Source organism: Salmo salar, chromosome 12 (genome assembly GCF_965601325.2).
Source record: "Salmo salar chromosome 12, fSalSal1, whole genome shotgun sequence".
Lineage (NCBI taxonomy): Eukaryota > Metazoa > Chordata > Actinopteri > Salmoniformes > Salmonidae > Salmo > Salmo salar.
This window is the reverse complement of record NC_138302.1, coordinates 71,026,677-71,050,946: the sequence shown is the minus strand read 5'-3', so window position 1 is coordinate 71,050,946 and position 24,270 is coordinate 71,026,677. Positions and strand designations below refer to the sequence as shown.

Here is a 24,270-nt window from a genome sequence, read left to right as displayed (position 1 = left end):
CAGGGAGGAGGTTAGAGCACTGGAGGAGTGGTGCCAGGAAAATAACCTCTCCCTTAACGTAAAAAAACAACAAGGAAGGAACTGATTGTGGACAACCGGAGACCGAGGAGGGAGGACCTGAAATGTTTCCACCACACTGACACCGTTGGCAAGGCGGCGCAACAGCGCCTCTACAACCTCAGGCAGCTGAACAAATTCTGCTTGGCCACTAAGACCCTGACAAACTTCTATAGATGCACCATTGAGAGCATTCTGTCTGGCTGCATCACCGCCTGGTACGGCAACTGCACCACCCTAAACTGAATGGCTCTCCAGTGGGTGGTGCGGTCACCGGGAGCATGCTGCTTTCCCTCCAGGACACTTCCAGCACTCGGTGTCAAAGGAAGACCAACGGATCATCAAGGACCTCTGCCACCTGAGTCACGGTCTGTTCACTCTGTGACGATCTAGCAGAAAGATACAGTACAGGCGCGTTAAAGCTGGGACCAAAAGACTGGAAAAACAGCTTTAATCTCGAGGCTGTTGAACAGCCATCTCTAAGTGAGAGTATCACTGCTGTACATATCATTCTTAGTATATATTTTTTGGTGTATATATGCATAGATTGCATTTGGATAACTGATAGTGTTATTTGGGTGGTTAACTATTCTTCCTGACATTCCTGAGTTCTTTTTTTATATTGGATTATTATTATTTGTGTACTTGTTTTGACATGTTTACTTCATTGTTAAGAGCTAGTCACATACGCATTTTGCTGCACCCGCTATAACATCTGCTAAACTGTGTAAGTGTTGATATTCAACTTATTCAAATCACACTTTACAATTCACAAATCCACATGCACACAAGTTCTGCATGGATGCAGTTTGTTAAAACATGGAAGGTGTACATTTAACTAGATTTGTGTGGAGAGCACTGATAAGCTGTGGAGGGCTGAGGTGAGGCGAGCCCAAGCATTGTCTGAGCTGTGACGCTACGGCATTGTTTAACTCTAAGATTAGATGTGTCGGACCCCAACCTCAAACACACACACACACACACACACACACCTTAATGCATACCTGGCTGTCAGCAGGTCTGTGACTCAGATTCTGGGCATGCCTTTGTGTTGGACACACAGGCAGAGTGGTGAGACTCTGTCTCGTGCACACACACACACACAGTCTAAAGCCACGTGTCAGCTCTATAAGCCAACCACTTTGGAACGCTGATGGGAATGCTGTTAAGAAGACCAGGAATAACTTCCTGTGCTCCACAGCAGGATGCTGAATACCACCAACACCCCCACAGGGAAACCTCATCACTCCTTAAACAGGAACAGTAAAATGAACCGTGTTTGAGGTGAAGAACAAAAGCTTGAGGTGTGTAGAGGAAAGGGATTTGAGTGGATTCTGAAGGTTGTTGCATGTTTGCCCATCCTCTATAGCGTAGCGGTTAAGAGTGTTTTGGCCAGTAACCGAAAGGTCGCTGGTTCGAATATCAGAGTCAGCAAGGTGGAAAAATCTGTCATTCTGCCCAGTAACCCCCAACAGCAACTGCTCCCATGATGTCGATTAAGGCACTTCCCTGATTCAGAGGGTTTGTGTTAAATACGGAAGACACAGCTCATCTCCACCCCCTCATATACACACCCTGGGACTGGTAATCTTGAGAACCCCCCCCCCCCCATATTATTTTAAAGGTTCTGGTGAATGGATTGGTTCATATCTCACTCACTCACTATAGCACTCACACACAGGTTTAGAGCCTTGGCCTCTGGAAGGCAGGTGGCTTTGTTAGAGACAGAATATGAAAGGGGGAACGGGGGAGGAACTCTAATCACTATGCGCTCGGCAGAATGGTGGCGCTCCGCATTTTCCCCCGGTTCCCCGAGTCAGTCGGCACATTCCGCTGGCATTGTTATCTGCACTGTTTCCTGCGGCCTGCGGCTTTTGTTCGTCTTTTGCCCATTGTCCCGGCTTCCTTTGTTCCCTCCGTCTAACAATGGCTTTTTTCTCTCCCTTTATTTATATATATGTGCACTTTTCACCCTGTGTGTTCTGTTTGTTTTGTTCTCCTGTCTGGCGTGCTTTTCTTTCCTCCTGCAGCGGAGGTGGGGAAAAAAACACAGCTAAAGTCTGAGTTCATTAAGGTTCAGCCTCTCTCTCTCTCTTAACCTGTCTTCCACTCCATCTCTCTTTCTGTCTTTCTCTCTCCATTTCTCGGTCTCTTTCTGTTCGTGTGTGTTTGATATGCAGAGTTTTCGCCTTGTCATGATGATTAACTTTCCCTGAGACCTACAATGTCTCCCAGACTAGAAGTTAGGTTTTCAAGGTACAGTTGATGTGTGTGAGATATTCACAGTATGTCCTTTGTTCCCTACGCAAAGCAGGGGTTTCTATACACGCACACACACCCAAAGCTCAGAGACCCAGAGATAGTCACACCTGGAAAGCTTATGGTCACATTACAGAGAAAGGTGGTCGTGTGTGTGTGTGTGTGTGTGTGATGCGCGGGTTGACTCATAACCCGTCCACCCTGTGGTTATATCTGCGGGGCAGACGGGTTTAGGGTCATTAAATATTGTGGGGGGAAAAAAAGCTGCTAGAGAGAATGGATGACCAGAAAAGTAATGTTTGGGAAATATTTGGTGAAAGAGGATGATAGCAGTGCCTGCTTTGTTATGTGTAATGATTGTGAGGCCTCATGGTATGTCAAGGGAATTGTAGCCTACTGTTTAGATGGTTAAATGGAAACGGAAATCTGGAGGTTGACTAACCAGAATAACCTACTGCTTTTTGGCAAACTCCAAAGTCCTCTGATTTTAATACTAGTCCTGTGCGAACCCGACGTCCATGTGTTTTTAGAGAATTGTCTGAATCTGACGTGTTGCTCCCATCTGAATCGGTAATAAATACATAACCAACGTTATCTAGTAATAATATAGCCTTAATAATAACTCCTGCAGAATTAAGCATTTCTTTCAGTAAAATGGTACTCCAAATGTAGACAATATTTGGACTTGGGAACAGGAGTGGAGAATATGATTTATTGCTTTCTGCATCTGTAGAGGTGCTGTCTTAATCATAAATGCGTCATAAAAGGTGATTTAGTATTTCAACTACATTAAATATGCATCCGAACTGAAATCTTATCAGAAACATGTTGGGTCATTTAAAGTTTGCTTTTTCCTTACAACCGGTCAAATTGATATAATTTGGACATTTTGCACGTAAAGTCTTAATTTTCTCCCAAGTCCCTAAACGTCTTTGCTCCGCGAAAGATGACCGAGAGAACTTTACCAATGTCAACTAGGTAGAACGAAGGATTCAATCGATCTATTACATTATTCTGTTGAGCAAGCGTTAATACAACGTTAGTCTTCTCGGGCAACATAATGACAAAAGAGAAGCTACGTTTATCTAATTATAAATTGATTAACACAGCCTACCAAAATGTCGGAAATTATAAGCTGAAACATATGTATATCAGGCCAAAAATGTTCTCCTGCATCCCCTGTCAAAAAACCGTGCTGTTGTGTGGTCACTCTGGTAAGGCTAGAGGCACGAGGGAAGGACAGCATTTGCATTGCTTTCCCCCTATGTCAAATCAATGTTTTTTTGCCACATGGGCCTAAAAAAACAGGTGTAGTCCTTACAGTGAAATGCTTACTTACAACTGCACGGTTGGTTAAGGACTTGTAAGTAAAAATAACAAGTAATTAAAGAGCAGCATTAAAAAAACAGTAGTGAGGCTATATACAAGGGGTACAGAGTCAATGTGCGGGGCACAGGTTAGTCGAGGTAATTGAGGTAATATGTACATGTAGGTCGAGTTTAAGTGACTATGCATAGATAATAAACAGAGGAGGAGTAGTAGTAGCAGCAGCATAAAAGAGGGGTGTGTGGGTGGGGGACGACGACAATGCAAATGGTCTGCGTAGGCATTTACAGAGTCTTATGGCTTGGGGGTAGAAGCTGTTAAGATCCTTTTGGACCTAGACTTGGTGCTCCGGTACCGCTTACGGTGTGGTAGCAGAGAGAACAGTCCGAGTTAGGGTAGCTGGAGTGTTTGACCATTTTTAGGGCCTTCCTCTGACACCGCCTGGTATAGAGGTCCTGGATGGCAGGAAGCTTGGCCCCAGTGATGTACTGGGCCGTTCGCACTACCCTCTGTAGGGCCTTGCGGTCGGAGGCCGAACAGTTACCATACCAGGCAGTGATGCAACCAGTCAGGATGCTCTCAATGGTGTTGCTGTAGAACCTTTTGAGGATCTGAGGACCCATTCCCCCTCTCCTGAAGGGTAATAGTCCATGTGAACAAGCCTATTTATTCACCTGTATGGTTCTTATGCCCCCCACCCCCCCACCCCCTCACACCACTATTTTTCTTTCCCCCCCCCCCATTTTCCTCCCAGAATGGTGGAGCCCAGTCCCCCAGCGCTGCATCTCCATGCCAACGGTGATGTCAGCATGGTGGGCGTCAGTGTGAAGTTGGAGGAGTCTGGAGGAGAAGGGGGAGGAGCCCACACCAGGGCAGAGCAGCTCTCCTCTCCTGCTTGTGATTGGTCAGGACATCAGCCAATGGAACGACCGGAGTCTAGACAGCTGACTCCTCCCCTCTCCCGCTCACCCTCAGTAATAAACTTATTCCATCTTTTTAAAAGTTTATCCAGGTCTGCTTCCTAGTCCCACTAGTCCTTGCCTATAGGCACTTGTGCAGATCTGGTTGTACTGTTTATCACAGACAAGCTAGCTACAGTTCATTAGCTATATGATTGTATTCTAACAATGTTTTCCCCTGTCCTTGGTAGGAGGGCTCTCCTGGTAAGGAACAGCTTCTCAGACAGAGTCCTGTTGGGATGAAGGGGGTTAGCAGGGGGTACAACCACCGACCAGAGGGACACATGCACCCCACTGTCAGCGAAGGTAAACCTACACCTCCTCTGCTCCCCAGTCTAATCTGTTTCTGATCGTCACTTTGCTCTATAGAGATCTCTCCCGTACATTTATAGAGGTGAATGTGAAGGTGTTGAGTTATTTTATTTTACAATGCATCCCATTTAGACTCTGAGAAGGCCAGAAGAGTTTGCCTTCTGGCTACAGAATTGCATTGAATTGCATTATTTTTTAAGAGAAGTTACACAAAGTACCTTTCTATTGAAATCCTTACAAAGTAGCAGACCTTGAAATTTGAACTACTGCATTGATTCATACACGCACACAATCTAATTCCATTTGTTCATACAATATGGTGGCTGAACAACAACAAGTAACACATCTTTATCCTGTTTCCTGTTGGTAGTCATGCCCACCATAGAGAAGCTTCTGAGTGTGGACTGGAGGGAGAAATTTCTGGACAAAAGCCCCCTGGGAGGCAACCACCTGAAAGGTGAGCTTTTACCCTTTTACCCCTAACCCTTGACCTTTACCTCTCGACCCTGTCGCACCCATCAGTGCTTTGTCCTACCTGTCTCTCCAACGGTCTGTCAGTCTCTGCTTGCCTGCCTGTCTGCTTCCTATATCTAATTGTGTCTCTATGTATAATCATGTTTGTACTTCTCTTTCTTGTTCTCTCTCCTCCCTCCTTCCCAGGCAGTCCAGAGTCTCTGGCAGAGAAGGAGCTGCAGTTGTTGTTGATGATCAACCAGCTGAGTGGTCTGAGGGAGCAGCTGCTGGGAGCCCACTCTGAGCAGAGGAACATGGCCGCCTTGCTGCTGGAGAAACAACAGCAGCAGATGGAGCTGGCCAGACAGCAGCAGGAACAGGTGACCCTGACCTCTAACCCCTAGCACAACTCACACACACTCTGACCCCCAAACCATAACATTGAACATAACCTGAGTGTACCTGGACTAAGCTTTATGTGGTTTACTCCAGATTGCCAAACAGCAGCAGCAGTTGATCCAGCAGCAGCACAAAATCAACCTGCTTCAGCAGCAGATCCAGGTGAGACGAGACCTCTACAAATGACATGCTATTTTCATAACAGAATTTAGAAGTAACTTTGGGGTAACTCTGAGTGGGACTGACCTTGTGCCCTCTGTCTGACCTGGTCTCAGCAGGTGAACATGCCCTACGTGATGATCCCAGCCTTCCACCCCAACACCCAGCAACTCCCTGTCACCGCCGACACCCAGATGACCATGCCTCTGCAGCCAATCCCCTGCAAGCCAGGTGAGTCACATCCGCTCACCAACCTCTCTTAGCCAATCCCTTTTTTCAAGCCAGGTGAGTTACCATGTTGTCACCATGCCGACAGATCAGTGCTTTCAGCAATATCTCCTGTGTGTTTTTCTGTAAGCTTTCTGTAGCTTTCCTTGGGGCGGCAGGTAACCTAGTGGTTAGAGCATTGGGCCAGTAACCGAAAGGTTGCTAGATCGAGTCCCCGAGCTGACAAAGTAAAAATCTGTCGTTCTGCCCCTGAACAAGGCACTGTTCCTAGGCTGTCATTTTAATTAACAATTTGTTCTTAACTGACTTGCCTAGTTAAATAAAAAAGAATATAAATAATACCTTTATAATACTGTAAATGGACCTGTATACTTCAACTCAAGGTCTAGTGCGGTATAAATACAGATCACTGCAGCAGAAATGGAGAGATGAATAATATAGACCTCTGCTCCACTCATAGAAAGGTTTCTATAAGACTCCCTTGAACTCTGAGCATTTCTAGGAGCCTTGCAGCCTCTCAGTATGCACAGTAAGAAACACACATTTGCCCCTGAATTCTTGCTGGCTTTCCATAGGCCCGGGAGGATGCAGTGAAGAGGGGTGCAGATCGTTGTTGTGAACCTCATTGATCTGTGAGGCAGTGTTTTTCACTGTCTTGGAGGTCAGGTGGTGTGAAGCTAGGACAGACTGAAGCAGATATGTCTTTTTACCTGGAATTCCACAGGCCAAATAATATTTTATTTGTCACAAGCGCCGAATACAAAAGGTGTAGTAGACCTTACCGTGAAATGCTTACTTACAAGCCCTTAACTGACAATGCAGTTCAAGAAATAGAGTTTACTAAAATATTGACTAAATAAACTAAAGTACTAAACACAAACACATTAAAATAACAGTAAGGAGGTTATATACAGGGGGTACTGGTACAGAGTCAGTGTGCGGGGGTACAGGTTAGTTGAGATAATTTGTACATGTAGGTAGGGGTAAAGTGACTATGCATAGATAATAAACAACAATGTAAATAGTCCAGGTGTCCATTTGATTAATTGTTCAGCAGTCTTATGGCTTGGGGTTAGAAGCTGTTAAGGAGCCTTTTTGACCGAGACTTGGCGCTCCGGTACCGCTTACCGTGCGGTAGCAGAGAGAACAGTCTGACTTGGGTGACTAGAGTCTGTGCCAATGTTTTGGCCTTCCTCTGACAATGCCTGGTATAGAGGTCCCAGTGCGCCATCCAGGACGTACGCACTACCCTCTGTAGTGCTCTCGATGGTGCAGCTGTAGAACTTTTTGAGCATCTGGGGACCCATGCCAAATCTTTTCAGTCTCCTGAGGGGGAAAAGGTTTTTGTTGTGCCCTCTTCACGAATATTTTGGTGTGTTTGACCCATGATAGTTTGTTGGTGATGTGCACACCAAGGAACTTGAAACTTTCAACCCGCTTCACTACAGCCCCGTGCATGTGAATGGGGGCGTGTTCGGCACTCCTTTTCCTGTAGTCCACGATCAGCTCCTTTGTCTTGCTCACGTTGATGGAGAGGTTATTGTCCTGACACCACACTGCCAGATATCTGACCTCCTCCCTATAGGCTGTCTCATCGTTGTCGGTGATCAGGCCTACCGCTGTTGTGTCGTCAGCAAACTTAATGATGGTGTTGGAGTCGTGCATGGCAACGCAGTCGTGGGTGAACAGGGAGTACAGGAGGGGACTAAGCACGCACCCCTGAGGGGCCCCCATGTTGAGGATCAGCATGGCAGATGTGTTGTTACCTACCCTTGCCACCTGGGGGCGGCCCGTCAGGAAGTCCAGGATCCAGGTGTAGAGGGAGGTGTTTAGTCCCAGGGTCCTTAGCTTAGTGTTGAGCTCTGTGGCACTATGGTGTTGAACGCTGAGCTGTAGTCAATGAACAGCATTCTCACATAGGTGTTCCTTTTGTCCAGGTGGGAAAGGGCAGTGTGGAGTGCAATAGTGATCACATCATCTGTGGATCTGTTGGGGCAGTATGCGAATTGGAGTGGGTTTAGAGTTTCCGGGATGATGGGTTTTGATGTGAGCCATGCCCAGTCTTTCAAAGCACTTCATGGCTACCGACGTGAGTGCTATGGGGCGGTAGTCATTTAGGCAGATTACCTTCGCTTTCTTGGGCACATGGTGGTCTGCTTGAAACATGTAGGTATTACAGACTCGGTCAGGGAGAGGTTGAAAACAGCAGTGAAGACACTTGCCAGTTGGTCTACGCATGCTCCGAGTAAACGTCCTGTTAATCCGTCTGGCCCCGCGACCTTGTGAATGTTGACCTGTTTAAAGGTCTTGCTCACATTGGCTACGGAGAGCATGATCACACAGTCGTCCGGAATAACTGGTGCTCTCATGCATGCTTCAGTGTTGCTTGCCTCAAAGTGAGTACAAAAGGCATTTAGCTTGTCTGGTAGGCTCGCGTCACTGGGCAGCTCATGGCTGGGTTTCCCTTTGTAGTCCGTAATAGTTTGCAAGCCCTGCCACATCTGACGGGTGTCAGAGCCAGTCTAGTAGGATTCAATCTTAGTCAGGTATTGACGCTTTGCCTGTTTATGGTTCGTCTGAGGGCATAGCAGGATTTCTTAACGTCTGGATTAGTGTCCCGCTCCTTGAAAGTGGCAGCTCTAGCTTTTTTGCTCGGTGTGGATGTTGCCTGTAATCCATGGCTTCTGGTTGGGATATGTATGTATGGTCACTGTGGGGACAACGTCGTCGATGCACTTATTGACGAAGCCGGTGACTGAGGTGGTATACTCCTCAATGCCTTTGGATGAATCCCAGAACATATTCCAGTCTGTGCTAGCAAAACAGTCCTGTAGCGTAGCATCCGCATCATCTGACCACTTCCGTATTGAGCGAGTCACTGGTACTTCCTGCCTAAGTTTTTGCTTGTAAGCAGGATTCAGGAGGATATAATTATGGTCAGATTTGCCAAATGGAGGGCGAGGGAGAGCTTTGTAAAGGTGGTCTAGAGTTATTATTATTATTTTTTTTTTTTCTCAGGTTGCACATGTGACATGCTGGTAGAAATTAGGTAAAACTGATTTAAGTTTTCCTGCATTAAAGTCCCCGGCCACTAGGAGCACTGCTTCTGGATGAGCATTTTCTTGTTTGCTTATGGCCTTACACAGCTCGTTGAGTGCGGTCTTAGTGCCAGCGTCGGTTAGTGGTGGTAAATTGACGGCTACGAAAAATATACATAAACTCTCTTGGTAGATAGTGTGGTCTACAGCTTATTATGAGGTACTCAGGCGAGCAATACCTTGAGACTTCCTTAATATTAGACATTGCACACCAGCTGTTATTGACAAATAGACCCCCACCCCTCATCTTACCAGACATAGCTGTTCTGTCCTGCCAATGCACAAAACCCAGCCAACTGTATATTATCTGTGTCGTCGTTCAGCCACGACTCGGTGACGCATAAGATATTACAGTTTTTAATGTCCCGTTGGTAAGAGAGTCTCGAACGGAGATCATCCAGTTTATTCTCCAGTGATTGCACGTTGGCCAATAGAATGGATGGTGGAGGCGGGTTACCCACTCACCGACGAATTCTTACAAGGGACCCCGATCTCCGCCCCCTGTATTTACGTCTTTTCTTCACTTGAATGACGGCGATTTAGGCCTGGTCTCGGAGAGGCAGTAAATATTTTGCGTCGGACTCATTAAAGAAAAAATCTTCGTCCAGTTCGATGTGAGTAATCACTGTTCTGATATCCTCGAAGCTCATTTCAGTCATAAGAGACATTAGCAGCAACATTATGTACAAAATAAGTGTCAAACGATGTGAAAACACACAAAATAGCACAATTGGTTAGGAGCCCGTAAAACGGCAGCCATCCCCTCCATTAATTCCAAGGCCCCACTGCAGTGCTTCCCAAAAAGGAGGGTGGATTGGGGCCCATTGGTGGGCTATGACATGGTTTAGATTACTCAGTGGTTCATTATAAACACTCAATCCTCTCATACACTATGAAAACAAATAAGTAACATGCTGACATCAAGTGATCTCTGCAGACTTTTAATGTATCATAAATGTCAATCTGAAACAACAAAACAATGATCAATTTAGCGCCTCGGTTTTGTTTATCTTGTTGCAATGTACTGTATAAGTTGCTAGAGAAGGAGCAGCAGTCCCTTTCTGATTGTGTTGTGGTCAGTAACCTTCTCAGTCAAACCCCCTTTTTCCCTGCTCATACACTTCAATCTGTGGTGCAGTCAAAATTATGATGGTACAGATAATGTCTAAATGTTTGGATGTTATTGATTCTGTTCCCTTCTGACAGAGATTGTGAAGCTTTCATCTCCCCCTTTTTATTTTGCAGTGGACTATCCCATGCAGCTGCTGCAGAACTCTCACTCCACCCCTGTGAAAAGGCCCAGTGGTACCTTTCGTCAGGTAGTGCTTTTCATCCATTACAATACTAAAACTATACTATACTGTATAGTAAGACCTTTTCCAGATGGAATAAAATAAGGTGAATTGGAACGTAACCAAATGGTGTCAATAAAGACAGGTTAATGTTTTCTGTGCTTTATACAGTGCATTCGGAAAGTATTCAGAACCTTGACTTTTACCACATTTTGTTACTTTACAGCCTTATTTTAAAATGGATTAAATTGTTTTTTCCCCCTCATCAATCTACACACAATACCCCATAATGACAAAGAAAAACTTTTTTTTATTTTTGCAAAAGTAATAAATATTAAAAACGGATATCACATTTACATAAGTATTCAGACCCTTCACTCAGTACTTTGTTGAAGCACCTTTGGCAGCGATTAGAGCCTTGAGTCTTCTTGGGTATGATGCTACAAGCTTGGCACACCTGTATTTGGGGAGTTTCCCCCATTCTTCTCTGCAGATCCTCTCAAGCTCTGTCAGGTTGGATAGGGAGCGTCGCTGCACAGCTATTTTCAGGTCTCTTCAAAGATGTTCGATCGGGTTCAAGTCTGGGATCTGGCTGGGCCACTCAAAGACATTCAGAGACTTGTTCTGAAGCCACTTTGATGTTGTCTTTGCTGTGTGCTTAGGGTCGTTGTCCTGTTGGAAGGTGAACCTTCACCCCAGTCTGAGGTCCTGAGCGCTCTGGAGTAGGTTTTCGTCAATGATCTCTCTTTACTTTGCTCCGTTCATCTTTCCCTTGATCCTGATTAGTCTCCCAGTCTCTGCCGCTGAAAAACATCCCCACAGCATGATGCTGCCACCACCATGCTTCACTGTAGGGATGGTGACAGGTTTCATTCAGGCTTGGCATTCAGGCAAATGAGTTCAATCTTGGTTTCATCAGACCTGAGATTCTTTTTTTCTCATGGTCTGGGAGTCTTTAGGCAATCTCCGAGGGCTGTCATGTGCCTTTTATTGAGGAGTGGCTTCCGTCTGGCCACTCTCCATAAAGGACTGATTGGTGGAGTGCTGCAGAGATGGTTGTCCTTCTCAAAGTTTCTCCCATCTCCACAAAGGAGCTCTGTGAGAGTGACCATCAGGTTTTTGGTCACCTCCCTGACCAATGCCATTCTCCCCCGAATTGCTCAGTTTGACCGGGCGGCCAGCTCTAGGAGGAGTCTTGGTGGTTCCAAACTTCTTTCATTTTGAAGAATGTTGGAGGCCACTGTGTTCTTGGGGATCTTCAATGCTGCAGACATGTTTTTTGGCACCCTTCGCCAGATCTTTGCCTCGACACAATCTTGTCTCGGAGCTCTACAGACAATTCCTTCGACCTCGTAGCTTGGATTTTTCTCTGACATGCACTGTCAACTGTGGGACATTTTATATAGACAGGTGTGTGCCAAATCATGTCCAGTCAATTAAATTTACCACAGGTGGACTCCAATCACGTTGTAGAAACATTTCAAGGATGATCAATGGAAATCTGAACTCAATTTTGAGTCTCATAGAAAAGGGTTTGAATACTTATGTAAATAAGGTATTTGTTTTTATTTTTAACACATTTGCAAAAATGTCAAAAAACCTGTTTTCGGTTTGTCATTATGGGGTATTGTCTGTAGATTCTTTCAGATTTTTTCCCCCCCTCAATTTTAGAACAAGGCTGTAACGTAACAACATTTGAAAAAAGTGAAGGGGTCTGAATTCCTTCCGAATGCACTGTACCTCTCTGAAAATAACAGCTTCAAACATTACACAGGTTACAAGCCTAATACAGCACTATAGTACATGGATATTTGTATTTTGATAAGCATGTCATGTTTTTGGTATAGGCCTGAGGTATGTACTGTATGTACCTAGGAATCTCTCTTAATACTACAGATACAGGCTGGGAGATCTTTGAAAATGCTGTCAAAACAATGTACTCCAAATTAACAATGCATGTTTCTGGTATCTGGGACAGTGAACAACTGAACAAACACACCACACCCTGTTCAGTGTTGTGTGTGCCTTTGCGTGCACAATGCAGTCATGCTCTGTCTGCACTGTTGCACAAGAGGAAAAGGGCATCACGTAAATCACTAAACAAAAGGAAGACAGGACAGAGACAAAATAAAGGCTAGACTAAAGAAACACTACAGTGGTGTGAAAGGAAAGCTGTGACACACCAAATCTGTCATTCATAACCCTAACATACACACCCACCCCATACATGGGTGTGTTTGTTATATTGACTTTGATGAGAATTGAAGTTTGTGTGTGTGTGTGTGTGTGTGTGTGTGTGTGTGTGTGTTTTATATTGACTGAAGTAAGCAGTGTATTCTGAATGTGTTTCTTTTGTGTTGGGCTGACACACCGCTAATTGTCTACTCTCTTGTCTTTCATCCCCTTAGGAAGCCAGCCAGCCTCTGAACCTGACCTCCAAGCCCAAGGGGATGGACATGGGGAAGAGCCCCAGCCCGCAGACCTTTGAGCTGGGCTCGCTGACTCTGCAGGGTGGGTACAGACCCAGGGACAACCATAGAGACAGCCCTTCACGACCTGCACTTAACCTGGGTCAGTATACACATACACACACACACGCTACATTCAGAAGTTTGGGGTCACTTAGAAATGTCCTTGTTTTTGAAAGAAGCACATTTTTTGTCCTTTTAAAATAACATCAAATTGATCAGAAATACAGTGTAGACATTGTTAATGTTGTAAATGACTATTGTAGCTGGAAACGGCGTATTAAGAAAAAAAAAAAAAGGAATATCTACATAGGCGTATGGAGGCCTGTTATCAGCAGCCATCACTCCTGTGTTCCAATGGCACGTTGTGTTAGCTAATCCAAGTTTATCATTTTAAAAGGCCAATTGATCATTAGAAAACCCTTTTGCAATTATGTTAGCACAGCTGAAAACTGTTGTTCTGATTAAAGAAGCAATAAAACTGGCCTTCTTTAGACTAGTTGAGTATCTGGAGCATCAGCATTTGTGGGTTCGATTACAGGCTCCAAATGGCCAGAAACCAGGACCTTTCTTCTGAAACTCGTCAGTCTATTCTTGTTCTGAGAAATGAAGGCTATTCCATGTGAGAAATTGCCAAGAAACTGAAGATCTCGTACAACGCTGTGTACTCCCTTCACAGAACAGCGCAAACGGGCTCTAACCAGAATAGAAAGAGGAGTGAGTTTGAGAAAGACGCCTCACAAGTCCTCAACTGGCAACTTCATTAAATAGTACTTGCAAAACACCAGTCTCAACGTCAACAGTGAAGAGGCGACTCCGGGATGCCGGATGCCACAGTGGTGTGCAGAACGGCATCTCGGAACGCACAACTTGTCGGTCCTTGTCACGGATGGGCTATTGCAGCAGATGACCACATCGGGTTCCACTCCTATCAGCTAAAAACAAGAAGAAGCGGCTCCAGTGGGCAGGCGATCACCAACACTGGACAACAGAGGAGTGGAAAAACATCGCCTGGTCCGAAGAATCCTGGTTCCTGTTGCGTCATGCTGATGGCAGTCTGGATTTGGTGTAAGCAGCATGAGTCCATGGACCCATCCTGCCTGGTGTCAACGGTACAGGCTGGTGGTGTATTGGTGTGGGGAATGTTTTTTTGGCACCCTTTAGGTCTTTTGACACCAATTGAGCGATGTTTGAAAGTCACACCTTGTAGAATCCATTCCCTGAATAATTCAGGTTGTTCTGGAGGCAAAGAGGGGTTACGACCCGGTACTAGATGGGTGTACCTAATTAACTGCCTGTATGTATACGCACACACACGCCTACCTCCGCTCATGCCATTCCTCAGCTTCAGACATGTCAACACCCTGACTGTGTGTGTGGTGAGAGAACCTGTTCCTCCTTTGACTTCAGGGCTTGTGCGCTACCATCCCCGTTTCCTCTCAGATGCAATAGGTTGTACTCTGATACTTTGACTCACTTTTATATTGACATTAGCAACCCTTTGTCAGTGCCTTGCCCATTTGAGCTTCTAATGACAATTTTTCCCTGTTTTTTTCCCTCCTCTTTCTTTCTTTTTCTTTCTTTCTTTTTCTCCCTTTCTTTCTCTCTCTCTCTCGTTCTTTCGCGCTCTCGTTCTTATATATACATACACACAGGTTTCCTGGGAGAGGGGGATGTGGTGACCCAGGCCATCCACGATGCCCAGCAGCTGCTGTGGAGTCATGGGCCGGGCGGAGGAGAGAGGGAGCGAGAGAGAGACAGCACTGCCAGGATGGTAAGCCATTGTCTAAAGTCACTCTCTCCTGTCACACACGCAGGGCTTAGGGTTGTGGGTGGGTTCAGGGCCAGGTTTAGGGTTACAGGGATCCGTGGTCTCACAGTGGCTGTTATAGACTGGAGAATGTCTCAGCTACACACACTGAGAAAGTCTCCACCATGTCCTCAAGCAGGAACAACAGCTGCTGTAAACTCACAACAGTGTTCTTATAAACACTGGTGATGACTCACCTTTCTCCTTTGTCCACTGTAACAAACCGCTCCCCTCCTCTCTGCCTTCTCTCTCTCCTCCTTTTCTCTCCAGAGCCATAGATAGTGTTCGGCCAAGTGTGTTTGAAATGTAGACTTTTCATGGACTCCACAATGGCACCAAAATCTCCAAGACGAGTCCTTTCTTCAGCAGTGACAATGTCATTGTTGTAGAGCATTTGGTGCCATCCTAGAGGAGAGTCCTTATGTCTTTCACCCCTCCGCCATCCTCTCCTTCCTTCCCTCAGGTCTATAAACACAATTCTCTCCTCCACATCCCTCTATTTCCTGCTTTTGCGTTTCCAGCCATGCTTTGAAACACCGGCTGACATGAGAAACTTCTCCCTGCTCAGCCAGAAATAGTGCTGTTCAACACACACATACACAGAGAGAGATAATGATAAATGATCTCTTCAGACCTGTTTTTACTGCCGCAACATTCACATTTGTGTACCCATGTGGGTTAAGGTGTAGGCCTGTGTATGTCAGGTGTGTGTGTGTAAATCTGTCTCTGTGTAGGAGCATAAGGAGTCTGGTCGCAGCGACAGGCTGCCACACCAAGACCGGGGAGAGAACAGACAAACCCGCCAAACCAACGATGACCACCACAGCAGTGACTCTGAGGGTAGGCCCTCAAACTGCCTGATCAAAAATAACATGTGGTTTAGATGGTAGAGGGCAAGCATTGTAGTTAGTCTAGAGCTTAAATGTTCTCCTTTCCTTTATCTACACTGATCTGAACACACAACACACAGAGCAGGGGAAAGCAACATGGAGGATTTCTTGTCAAGTATTTGTTTTCATCTTTCCTGTTCTTTTACCAGTGAACTTGAAGGAAAGTAGATTTGTTGTTGGCCACTGACTGTCCCCCCCCCCCCCCCCCACCCTGTCCCCTCCTGCAGGCCCCCTGTCTGCTCCTGGTGTGGGGTTGTTTACAGAGGTTCGCAGCCCCCCCTCCTCCGTCCACATCAAGAGGCCCATGAACGCCTTCATGGTCTGGGCCAAAGACGAGAGGCGACGTATTCTACAGGCCTTCCCTGACATGCACAACTCCTCCATCAGCAAGATACTGGGTGAGCCTGGACACACACACACACACACACACACACACACACACACACACACACACACACACACACACACACACACACACACACACAGGACTTAAAGCAGGCACTAATTGCTCCTCTGGGATTAATAGAGTCATATGAAATTGAATTGACATGCAAAACACACACATGCTGTCAGTCAATGAGCACATGTGTGTTTGTGTATCGTCTTTGTATAAATATTGTTTGTGTGTACACTCTGTGTGTGTGTGTCTATTCCGGGTGTGTCACCTCCTGTAGTCCTGGCACAGAGGGGACATGCGAGGGCACGATCTGCCACCTGCTTCCCCCGGCGACAGGAATCCCCCCACACACACACAAATACAGCCGCGCACCCCTTTCCTCTGACCAAACACTCACATTCCATTCCATTGTGGAGCACTGGAGACACTCATGCTATCCCTCCCTCCTCCCCTCCCCATCGAACGTAGTTCAGCTAACTCCTTTCTCTGGAAGTCTGTGTCCGACTAGTTTAAAGTTTTAATGTCACGAGCACAAGTGCAGTGAAATGCCTTTCTTGCTACCTCTAAACCCAACAATACTGTAATAAATATCAATGTAGTACTAAAAATAACAAAGGTAGAACAAAAACATACGAGAAATAAAATTAGAAATAAGAACAGGAGAAAGTAAGAAGCTATATACAGGGTCGGTATCCAACACTATATTTACAATGTGCAGGGATACTGGAGTGATGGAGGTAGATACGGTTGAAGTCAGAAGTTTACATACACCTTAGCCAAATGCATTTAAACTCAGTTTTTCACAATTCCTGACATTTAATCCTAGTAAAAATTCCCTGTTTTAGGTCAGTTAGAATCACCACTTTATTTTAAGAATGCGAAATGTCAGAATAATAGTAGAGTGATTTATTTCAGCTTTTATTTATTTTATCACATTCCCAGTTGGTCAGAAGTTTACATACACTCAATTAGTATTTGGTATCATTGCCTTAATTGTTTAACTTGGGTGAAATGTTTCAGGTAGCCTTTCACAAGCTTTCCACAATAAGTTGGGTGAATTTTGGCCCATTCCTCCTGAGCTGGTGAAACCGAGTCAGGTTTGTAGGCCTCCTTGCTCGCACACGCTTTTTCAGTTCTGCCCACATATTTTCTATAGGATTGAGGTCAGGGCTTTGTGATGGCCACTCAATATCTTGACTTTGTTGTCCTTAAGCCTTTTTGTCACAACTTTGGAAGTATGCTTGGGGTCCATGTCCATTTGGAAGACCCATTTGCGGCCAAGCTTTAACTTCCTGACTGATGTCGCTTCAATATATCCACATAATTTTTCTTCCTCATGATACCATCTATTTTGTGAAGTGCAGCAGTCCCTCCTGCAGCAAAGCACCCCCACAACATGATGCTGCCACCCCCGTGCCTCACGGTTGGGATGGTGTTCTTCGGCTTGCAAACCTCCCCTTTTTCCTCCAAACATAACGATGGTCATGATGGCCAAACAATTCTATTTTTGTTTCATCAGACCAGAGTACATTTCTCCAAAAAGTATGATCTTTGTCCCCATGTGCAGTTGCAAACCGTAGTCTGGTTTTATGGTGGTTTTGGAGCAGTGGCTTCTTCCTTGCTGTGTGGCCTTTCGGGTTATGTCGATATAGGGCTCGTTTTACTGTGGCTATAGATACTTTTGTACCTGTTTCCTCCAGCATCTTCACAAGGTCCTTTGTTGTTGTTCTGGGATTGATTTGCACTTTTCGCACCAAAGTACGTTCATCTCTAGGAGACAGAACGCGTCTCCTTCCTGAGCGGTATGACGGCTGCTTGGTCCCATGGTGTTTATACTTGCGTACTATTGTTTGTACAGATGAACGTGGTACCTTCAGGCGTTTGGAAATTGCTCCCAAGGATGAACCAGACTTGTGGAGGTCTACAATTAAAAAAAATTCTGAGGTGTTGGCGGATTTCTTTTGATTTTCCCATGATGACAAGCATAGAGGCACTGAGTTTGAAGGTAGGCCTTGAAATACATCCACAGGTACACCTCCAATTGACTCAAATGATGTCAATTAGCCTATCAGAAGCTTCTAAAGCCATTACATAATTTTCTGGAATTTTCCAAGCTGTACAGTCATGGCCAAAAGTTTTGAGAATGACACAAATATTAATTTTCACAGTCTGCTGCCTCAGTTTGTATGATGGCAATTTGCATATACTCCAGAATGTTATGAAGATTGATCAGATGAATTGCAATTAATTGCAAAGTCCCTCTTTGCCATGCAAATGAACTGAATCCCCAAAAAACATTTCCACTGCATTTCAGCCCTGCCACAAAAGGACCAGCTGACATGTCAGTGATTCTCTCGTTAACACAGGTGTGAGTGTTGACGAGAACAAGGCTGGAGATCACTCTGTCATGCTGATTGAGTTCGAATAACAGACCTGAAGCTTCAAAAGGAGGGTGGTGCTTGGAATCATTGTTCTTCCTCTGTCAACCATGTTTACCTGCAAGGAAACACGTGCCGTCATCATTGCTTTGCACAAAAAGGGCTTCACAGGCAAGGATATTGCTGCCAGTAAGATTGCACCTAAATCAACCATTTATCGGATCATCAAGAACTTCAAGGAGAGCGGTTCAGTTGTTGTGAAAAAGGCTTCAGGGCGCCCAAGAAAGTCCAGCAAGCGCCAGGACTGTCTCCTAAAGTTGATTCAGCTGCGGGATCGGGGCACCACTGTCTATGCACACTCACAGGATTCTACACTCACACACACACACACACACACACAATCATCATATATGCTGCTTTTACTCTGTTTATCATATATGAGGTAGATATGTATAGGGGTAAGGTGACAGGGATACTGGAGTGATAATATTTGTCATTCTCAAAACTTTTGGCCACGACTGTACAGCTTGGAAAATTCCAGAAAATGATGTAGCTTGCTCAGGAATGGCAGCAGGCAGGTGTGAGTGCATCTGCACGCACAGTGAGGCGAAGACTTTTGGAGGATGGCCTGGTGTCAAGAAGGGCAGCAAAGAAGCCACTTCTCTCCAGGAAAAACATCAGGGACAGACTGATAATCTGCAAAAGGTACAGGGATTGGACTGCTGAGGACTGGGGTAAAGTCAGTTTCTCTGATGAATTCCCTTTCCGATTGTTTGGGGCATCCGGAGAAAAGCTTGTCCAGAGAAGACAAGGTGAGCGCTACCATCAGTCCTGTGTCATGCCAACAGTAAAGCATCCTGAGGTCATTCATGTGTGGGGTTGCTTCTCAGCCAAGGGCGTGGGCTCACTCACAATTCTGCCTAAGAACACAGCCATGAATAAAGAATGGTACCAACACATCCTCCGAGAGCAACTTCTCCCAACCATCCAGGAACAGTTAGGTGATGAACAATGTCTTTTCCAGCATGATGGAGCACCTTGCCATAAGGCAGAAGTGATAACCAAGTGGCTCGGGGAACAAAACATCGATATTTTGGGTCCATGGCCAGGAAACTCCCCAGACCTTAATCCCATTGAGAACTTGTGGTCAATCCTCAAGAGGCGGGTGGACAAACAAAAACCCACGAATTCTGACAAACTCCAAGCATTGATTATGCAAGAATGGGCTGCCATCAGTCAGGATGTGGCCCAGAAGTTAATTGACAGCATGCCAGGGCGGATTGCAGAGGTCTTGAAAAAGAAGGGTCAACACTGCAAATATTGACTCTTTTGCATCAACTTCATGTAATTGTCAATAAAAGACTTTGACACTTATGAAATGCTTGTAATTATACTTCAGTATTCCATAGTAACATCTGACAAATTTCTAAAGACACTGAAGCAGCAAACTTTGGAAATTAATATTTGTCATTCTCAAAACTTTTGGCCACGACTGTATAAAGGCACAGTCAACTTAGTGTATGTAAACTTCTGACCCACTGGAATTGTGATAGAGTGAAATCTGTCTGTAAACAATTGTTTGAAAAATTACTTGGGTCATGTACAAAGTAGATGTCCTAACTGACTTGCCAAAACTATACTTTGTTAACAAGAAATTTGTGGAGTGGCTGAAAAACGAGTTTTAATGACTCCAACCTAATGTAAACTTCCGACTTCAACTGTATGTATAGAGGGGTAAGGTGACAGGGATACAGGAGTGATGGAGGTAGATATGTATAGGGGTAAGATGACAGGGATACTGGAGTGGTAGGGTTAGATATGTATAGGGGTAAGGTGACAGGGATACTGGAGGGATGGAGGTAGATATGTATAGGGGTAAGGTGACTAGGCATCAGGATATATGATTAACAGAGTAAAAGCAGCGTATATGATGATTGTGTGTGTGTGAGTGTGCATAGACAGTGCAAAAAAAAAACATACAAGTTTCAACTCACTGCTAAATAGCTAACGGCTACACAGTCTTATTTATGGCTTGGGAATAGAATCTGTTCTCCTGAATTCTGATCAGATTCTGATCACTCTTCATAACATTGAGCCTGTTGGTATCAGACTTGATGCACCGGTACTGCTTGCCGTGTAGAAGCAGAGAGAACAGTCTATGGCTTGGTTGGTTGCTGTCTTTAATGATTTTCCGGGCATTCCTTTCACACCTCCTGATATAAAGGTCATGGATGGCAGGGAGCTTGGCCCCAGTGATGTGCTGGGCTGTCTGCACCACCCTCTGTAGTGCCATGCGATAGAGGGCGGTGCTGTTGCCATACCAAGTAGTGATACAGCAAGTCAATACACATTCAGTGGTGCAGCTGTATACCTTTTTGAGGATTTGAGGGCCAATGCCAAACCTTTTCAATCTCCTGAGGGGGAAGAAGTGCTGTCTTGCTTTCTTCATAACTGTGTGCACGTGTGTGTGGACCATTTTAAGTCCTTAGTGATTTGGACACCGAGGAACTTGAAGCTCTCGACCCACTCCAATGCAGCCCCGTCTCCAATGCTGCCCCTCCCCCTTCCTAACTAGGAGAAGCCAATGTATTCTTGTACAGAAAGTCCTCTGTTCTTTAGTCTGACATTGTCTCCCTCCCTCCCTCCAGGAACTAGATGGAAGTCTATGTCCAACCAGGAGAAGCAGCCCTACTATGAGGAGCAGGCCAGGCTGAGCCGACAGCACCTGGAGCGTTACCCCGACTACAAATACAAGCCCCGCCCCAAACGCACCTGCATCGTGGAGGGGCGGAGACTCAGGGTGGGCGAGTACAAAGCCATGATGAAGAGCCGGAGACAGGAGCAGAGAGGGGCATACACACACAGGTAACACACACACACACACACACACACACACACACACAGGAGATGATGTTCTGTTAGAGATTGGCTCTGACAGTGAATAGAACCTGAGATGATGATATACAGAGAGCTCTTAGCGAAACAAACTCTGCTCTAGTCCCTCGTGCTTTTTCTGTAAGAACACAAACAAACCCACTGTGGTTAAATAGAAATGCAGGCCTACAGCTGGTTATGTCTTCTCACATAGTGAATAAAACTCTGCTCTATTGTTCTCTATGACTGTAAAACTGCTCTTGAGTAACAGCAGCTTCGAGTGGTTTATTTTCTTCAGTCCAGTCCTCTTCTCTGGGTATGGACATGTCCTGAGACATGGTGGTAGACTCCTACTTACAGCCGTGCCTCAGGGCAAACACCTATCCAGTCCTTTCAGATCTAGACAAGGATTTTGGAATTGTTGTACATTCCAGCACCAACGTCCTGTCTCTGTCTGTCTTCCAGTCAATCAGAGCCGCAGAAGCTGCACTACGCCCCAGGCGAGGGCCAATACCCAGGCGGCGGTGGAACGGTCTCCATGCCGACGGTGCCATTCCACCCCGCGCTATTGGAGCACTACCTGCCACGAGGGTTGGAGGCTCCGCCTCCTCGCAGACTTGAGGGGCAGATCACACCCACTCCCCTCCACAGAGAGAGGGAGAGAGAGAGACCACCGTACAGCGAGGGGGAGGAGAGTGACAGAGGAGAGAGGAGCGAGGGAGAGCTAGTTCTCCTCACTGACTGAGTGGGAGGGAGAGAGGAAGGGGGAGAGAGAGAGAGAGGGACAGAGTTTTTAAATAGGGATAAAGGAGTAAGGAAAGCTAGTGCTACTCACTGACAGAGAGAGAAGAAAGGAAAAAAGGAGAGCGGAACAGAGAAAGAGGTGTGTGTGTGTGTGTGTGTGTGTAGAGAACTGAATAAAAAGGTGTGTGTGATGAAGGGGATCTTGGTCCACATCAAGTGTGTCAGAGTTCAACGGTTAAATCTTAGCCATGTGATATGACCATGTCAGCAGAGCCCATGTTATGGTTAGTAGGAGACAGTTTGTTACGACGTTAAAGGTGTCTGGCAGCTGAATCTAAAAGATCATGAATCATAGATTGGGCTGTCCATGTTGCTAGTAATAAAGGTACATTCAGAATGTGGAATGAGTTGAGATGCACTGGATTAGACTTGGGCTTCATTACTGTCAGCAACAGGCATTGACGTAGATGTTTCCCTAAACACACATCTATTATTTCTAGACAATATCCTTAAAAATATTAGGGCCAGGGTATGAAACATCTGATCTCTCCCTAACTACATGTATCAGTAATTAGGGAGAGATCTGATTCTGAAGGAGTGCTGCCCTCTGCTGTTTGGGATGGGCACAGCACCATGAAATATCCCACATTAAGATCGCTAGAAATTTTTTTAACATTTCATTTTTTAAATTCTCAATATTTACACAGATGACCTAGTCTGTGGTGATAGGTTGAATAATCCCCATTATTAGCCAATGCACTGGTCATGCATATGTAATGAGATGCACTCTGTAAGAATGCATTTTCACTGAACCCTCATCTCCTTTCCAAACAGACTCAAAGGCTGCACCAAAGTAGTCCTAAAGTATAAACTTGTCTCCTTATATCCTCTCCTTCATATGCACTGACAACAAAACAGGATAAGTCAAGGCAATATGGGGGATTCCTTGTGCGAGAGTTTCTTTCACTTCAGTGCAGGTGGAGTAAAGGAGACGAGGAAGCCACTTGAGACTCAGGATGCACCCAGTGTTTCAGTTTTTGCACTTGTGATAGTAGTTGATCAGCAGTGACATCTAGTGTAATGAGGAGAAATGTCTAAGGAATCTCCCTCCAAGCCTTTATTCTAGATTGATCTCATCCTTCTCTATTCTCTAGTTGTGTACAAGCTGTATGTGATGTGTGCATAATGTCTTTCAATCAATTTATTTTGAACGCGGGTTTACAATGTACTTGTCACAGAACGTTATACAAATGTTCTGTAAAATGTGTGTTTCTTTGAGTGTGCGTGTGGGTATTGAACTCAAAGGTTGGCCTGAACACTTTCTGTATCCTGACACCCTGGCCTCTTGTCTTGGCCAGAGCTGTTTCTCTGTCCATGTACTGCAGTTTACCTTTACACAACAGGGCTCCATCTCAATAGTCCTAATGTCGCTTCGTCTCCTTCATCTGCGCTGACCTGGTGAAATGAAAGTTTTCAGATCAATGCAGATGGAGAAAAACAGAATAGGAAGCCACTTTAGACTGCTGGGATACAGCCTTCATCACAATGTACTGGACAGAAGAGGTCAGATTTGTGGTGTAATCGTATTAACTGAGGCAGGCCTGTGGTTAGTTGCTGTTACACTGTTGTAGAGCCTTGCTTGGGGAGTAGGATGAAGTGGCCCCTGGTAAAACTGACCATAGATCAGTGTCATCTTTGCCTATAATGTTAAGGATAAGATAACTGTTGCTAAGGACAACTTCAACCCAGAGCCAAGGGGATGGCACTGTATAGAGAAACATGTTTATCTAATTATGACAGAAACCCAGACGAGAACTGTGGCCTGTTGTCACCCCTGCTGTTGTAAATATAGATAGATTTTATTTTGTTTATAAGAGCCTGTGTAATTTAAAGGTGTACCTCTTCTGTATGTTTTCTAAGTTGTGGTTTTGTTTTTTGGAAAATAATAAATTGGTTGTTACATTTGTGGCTGTCATCTTTTCTGTGTGTTCAGCTGCAGTCACGTGCTCCTATAGCCCCAGAGGAGTGCAGTCCAATGAGTTCTTACCATACTGACTCAGGTTGCCATGGTGAATTTCCACCCCAGTCCTTATCATGGTAATGATATTTAGGACCTTACATAAACAGAAGCTTATCAGCTGGGCCTATAGTGAAACTAGAAGGCAAA

The 24,270-nt window shown here is 45.3% G+C and overlaps 1 protein-coding gene across 5 annotated transcripts in view; it reads left to right on the top strand.

Moving 5' to 3' along the window:
• The window catches only part of LOC106565622 (transcription factor SOX-13), a 48,248-nt gene extending 24,180 nt beyond the window's left edge, over positions 1 to 24,068 (top strand). For 4 of the 5 annotated variants that reach the window (XM_082959279.1, XM_082959278.1, XM_082959280.1 and 1 more), the window contains 13 exons: positions 4,397 to 4,616; positions 4,793 to 4,907; positions 5,284 to 5,370; positions 5,574 to 5,746; positions 5,859 to 5,927; positions 6,041 to 6,155; positions 10,496 to 10,569; positions 12,951 to 13,113; positions 14,666 to 14,784; positions 15,555 to 15,660; positions 15,938 to 16,108; positions 21,134 to 21,350; positions 21,825 to 24,068. In XM_082959279.1, coding sequence (XP_082815405.1) covers positions 4,398 to 4,616; positions 4,793 to 4,907; positions 5,284 to 5,370; positions 5,574 to 5,746; positions 5,859 to 5,927; positions 6,041 to 6,155; positions 10,496 to 10,569; positions 12,951 to 13,113; positions 14,666 to 14,784; positions 15,555 to 15,660; positions 15,938 to 16,108; positions 21,134 to 21,350; positions 21,825 to 22,104 — 1,908 coding nt within the window. In that variant the 5' untranslated portion in view covers position 4,397 and the 3' untranslated portion in view covers positions 22,105 to 24,068. The remainder of the gene's footprint in view (positions 1 to 4,396; positions 4,617 to 4,792; positions 4,908 to 5,283; positions 5,371 to 5,573; positions 5,747 to 5,858; positions 5,928 to 6,040; positions 6,156 to 10,495; positions 10,570 to 12,950; positions 13,114 to 14,665; positions 14,785 to 15,554; positions 15,661 to 15,937; positions 16,109 to 21,133; positions 21,351 to 21,824) is intronic. The other variant, XM_082959277.1, reaches the window with a different exon arrangement.
• Positions 24,069 to 24,270: the final 202 nt, after the last annotated feature.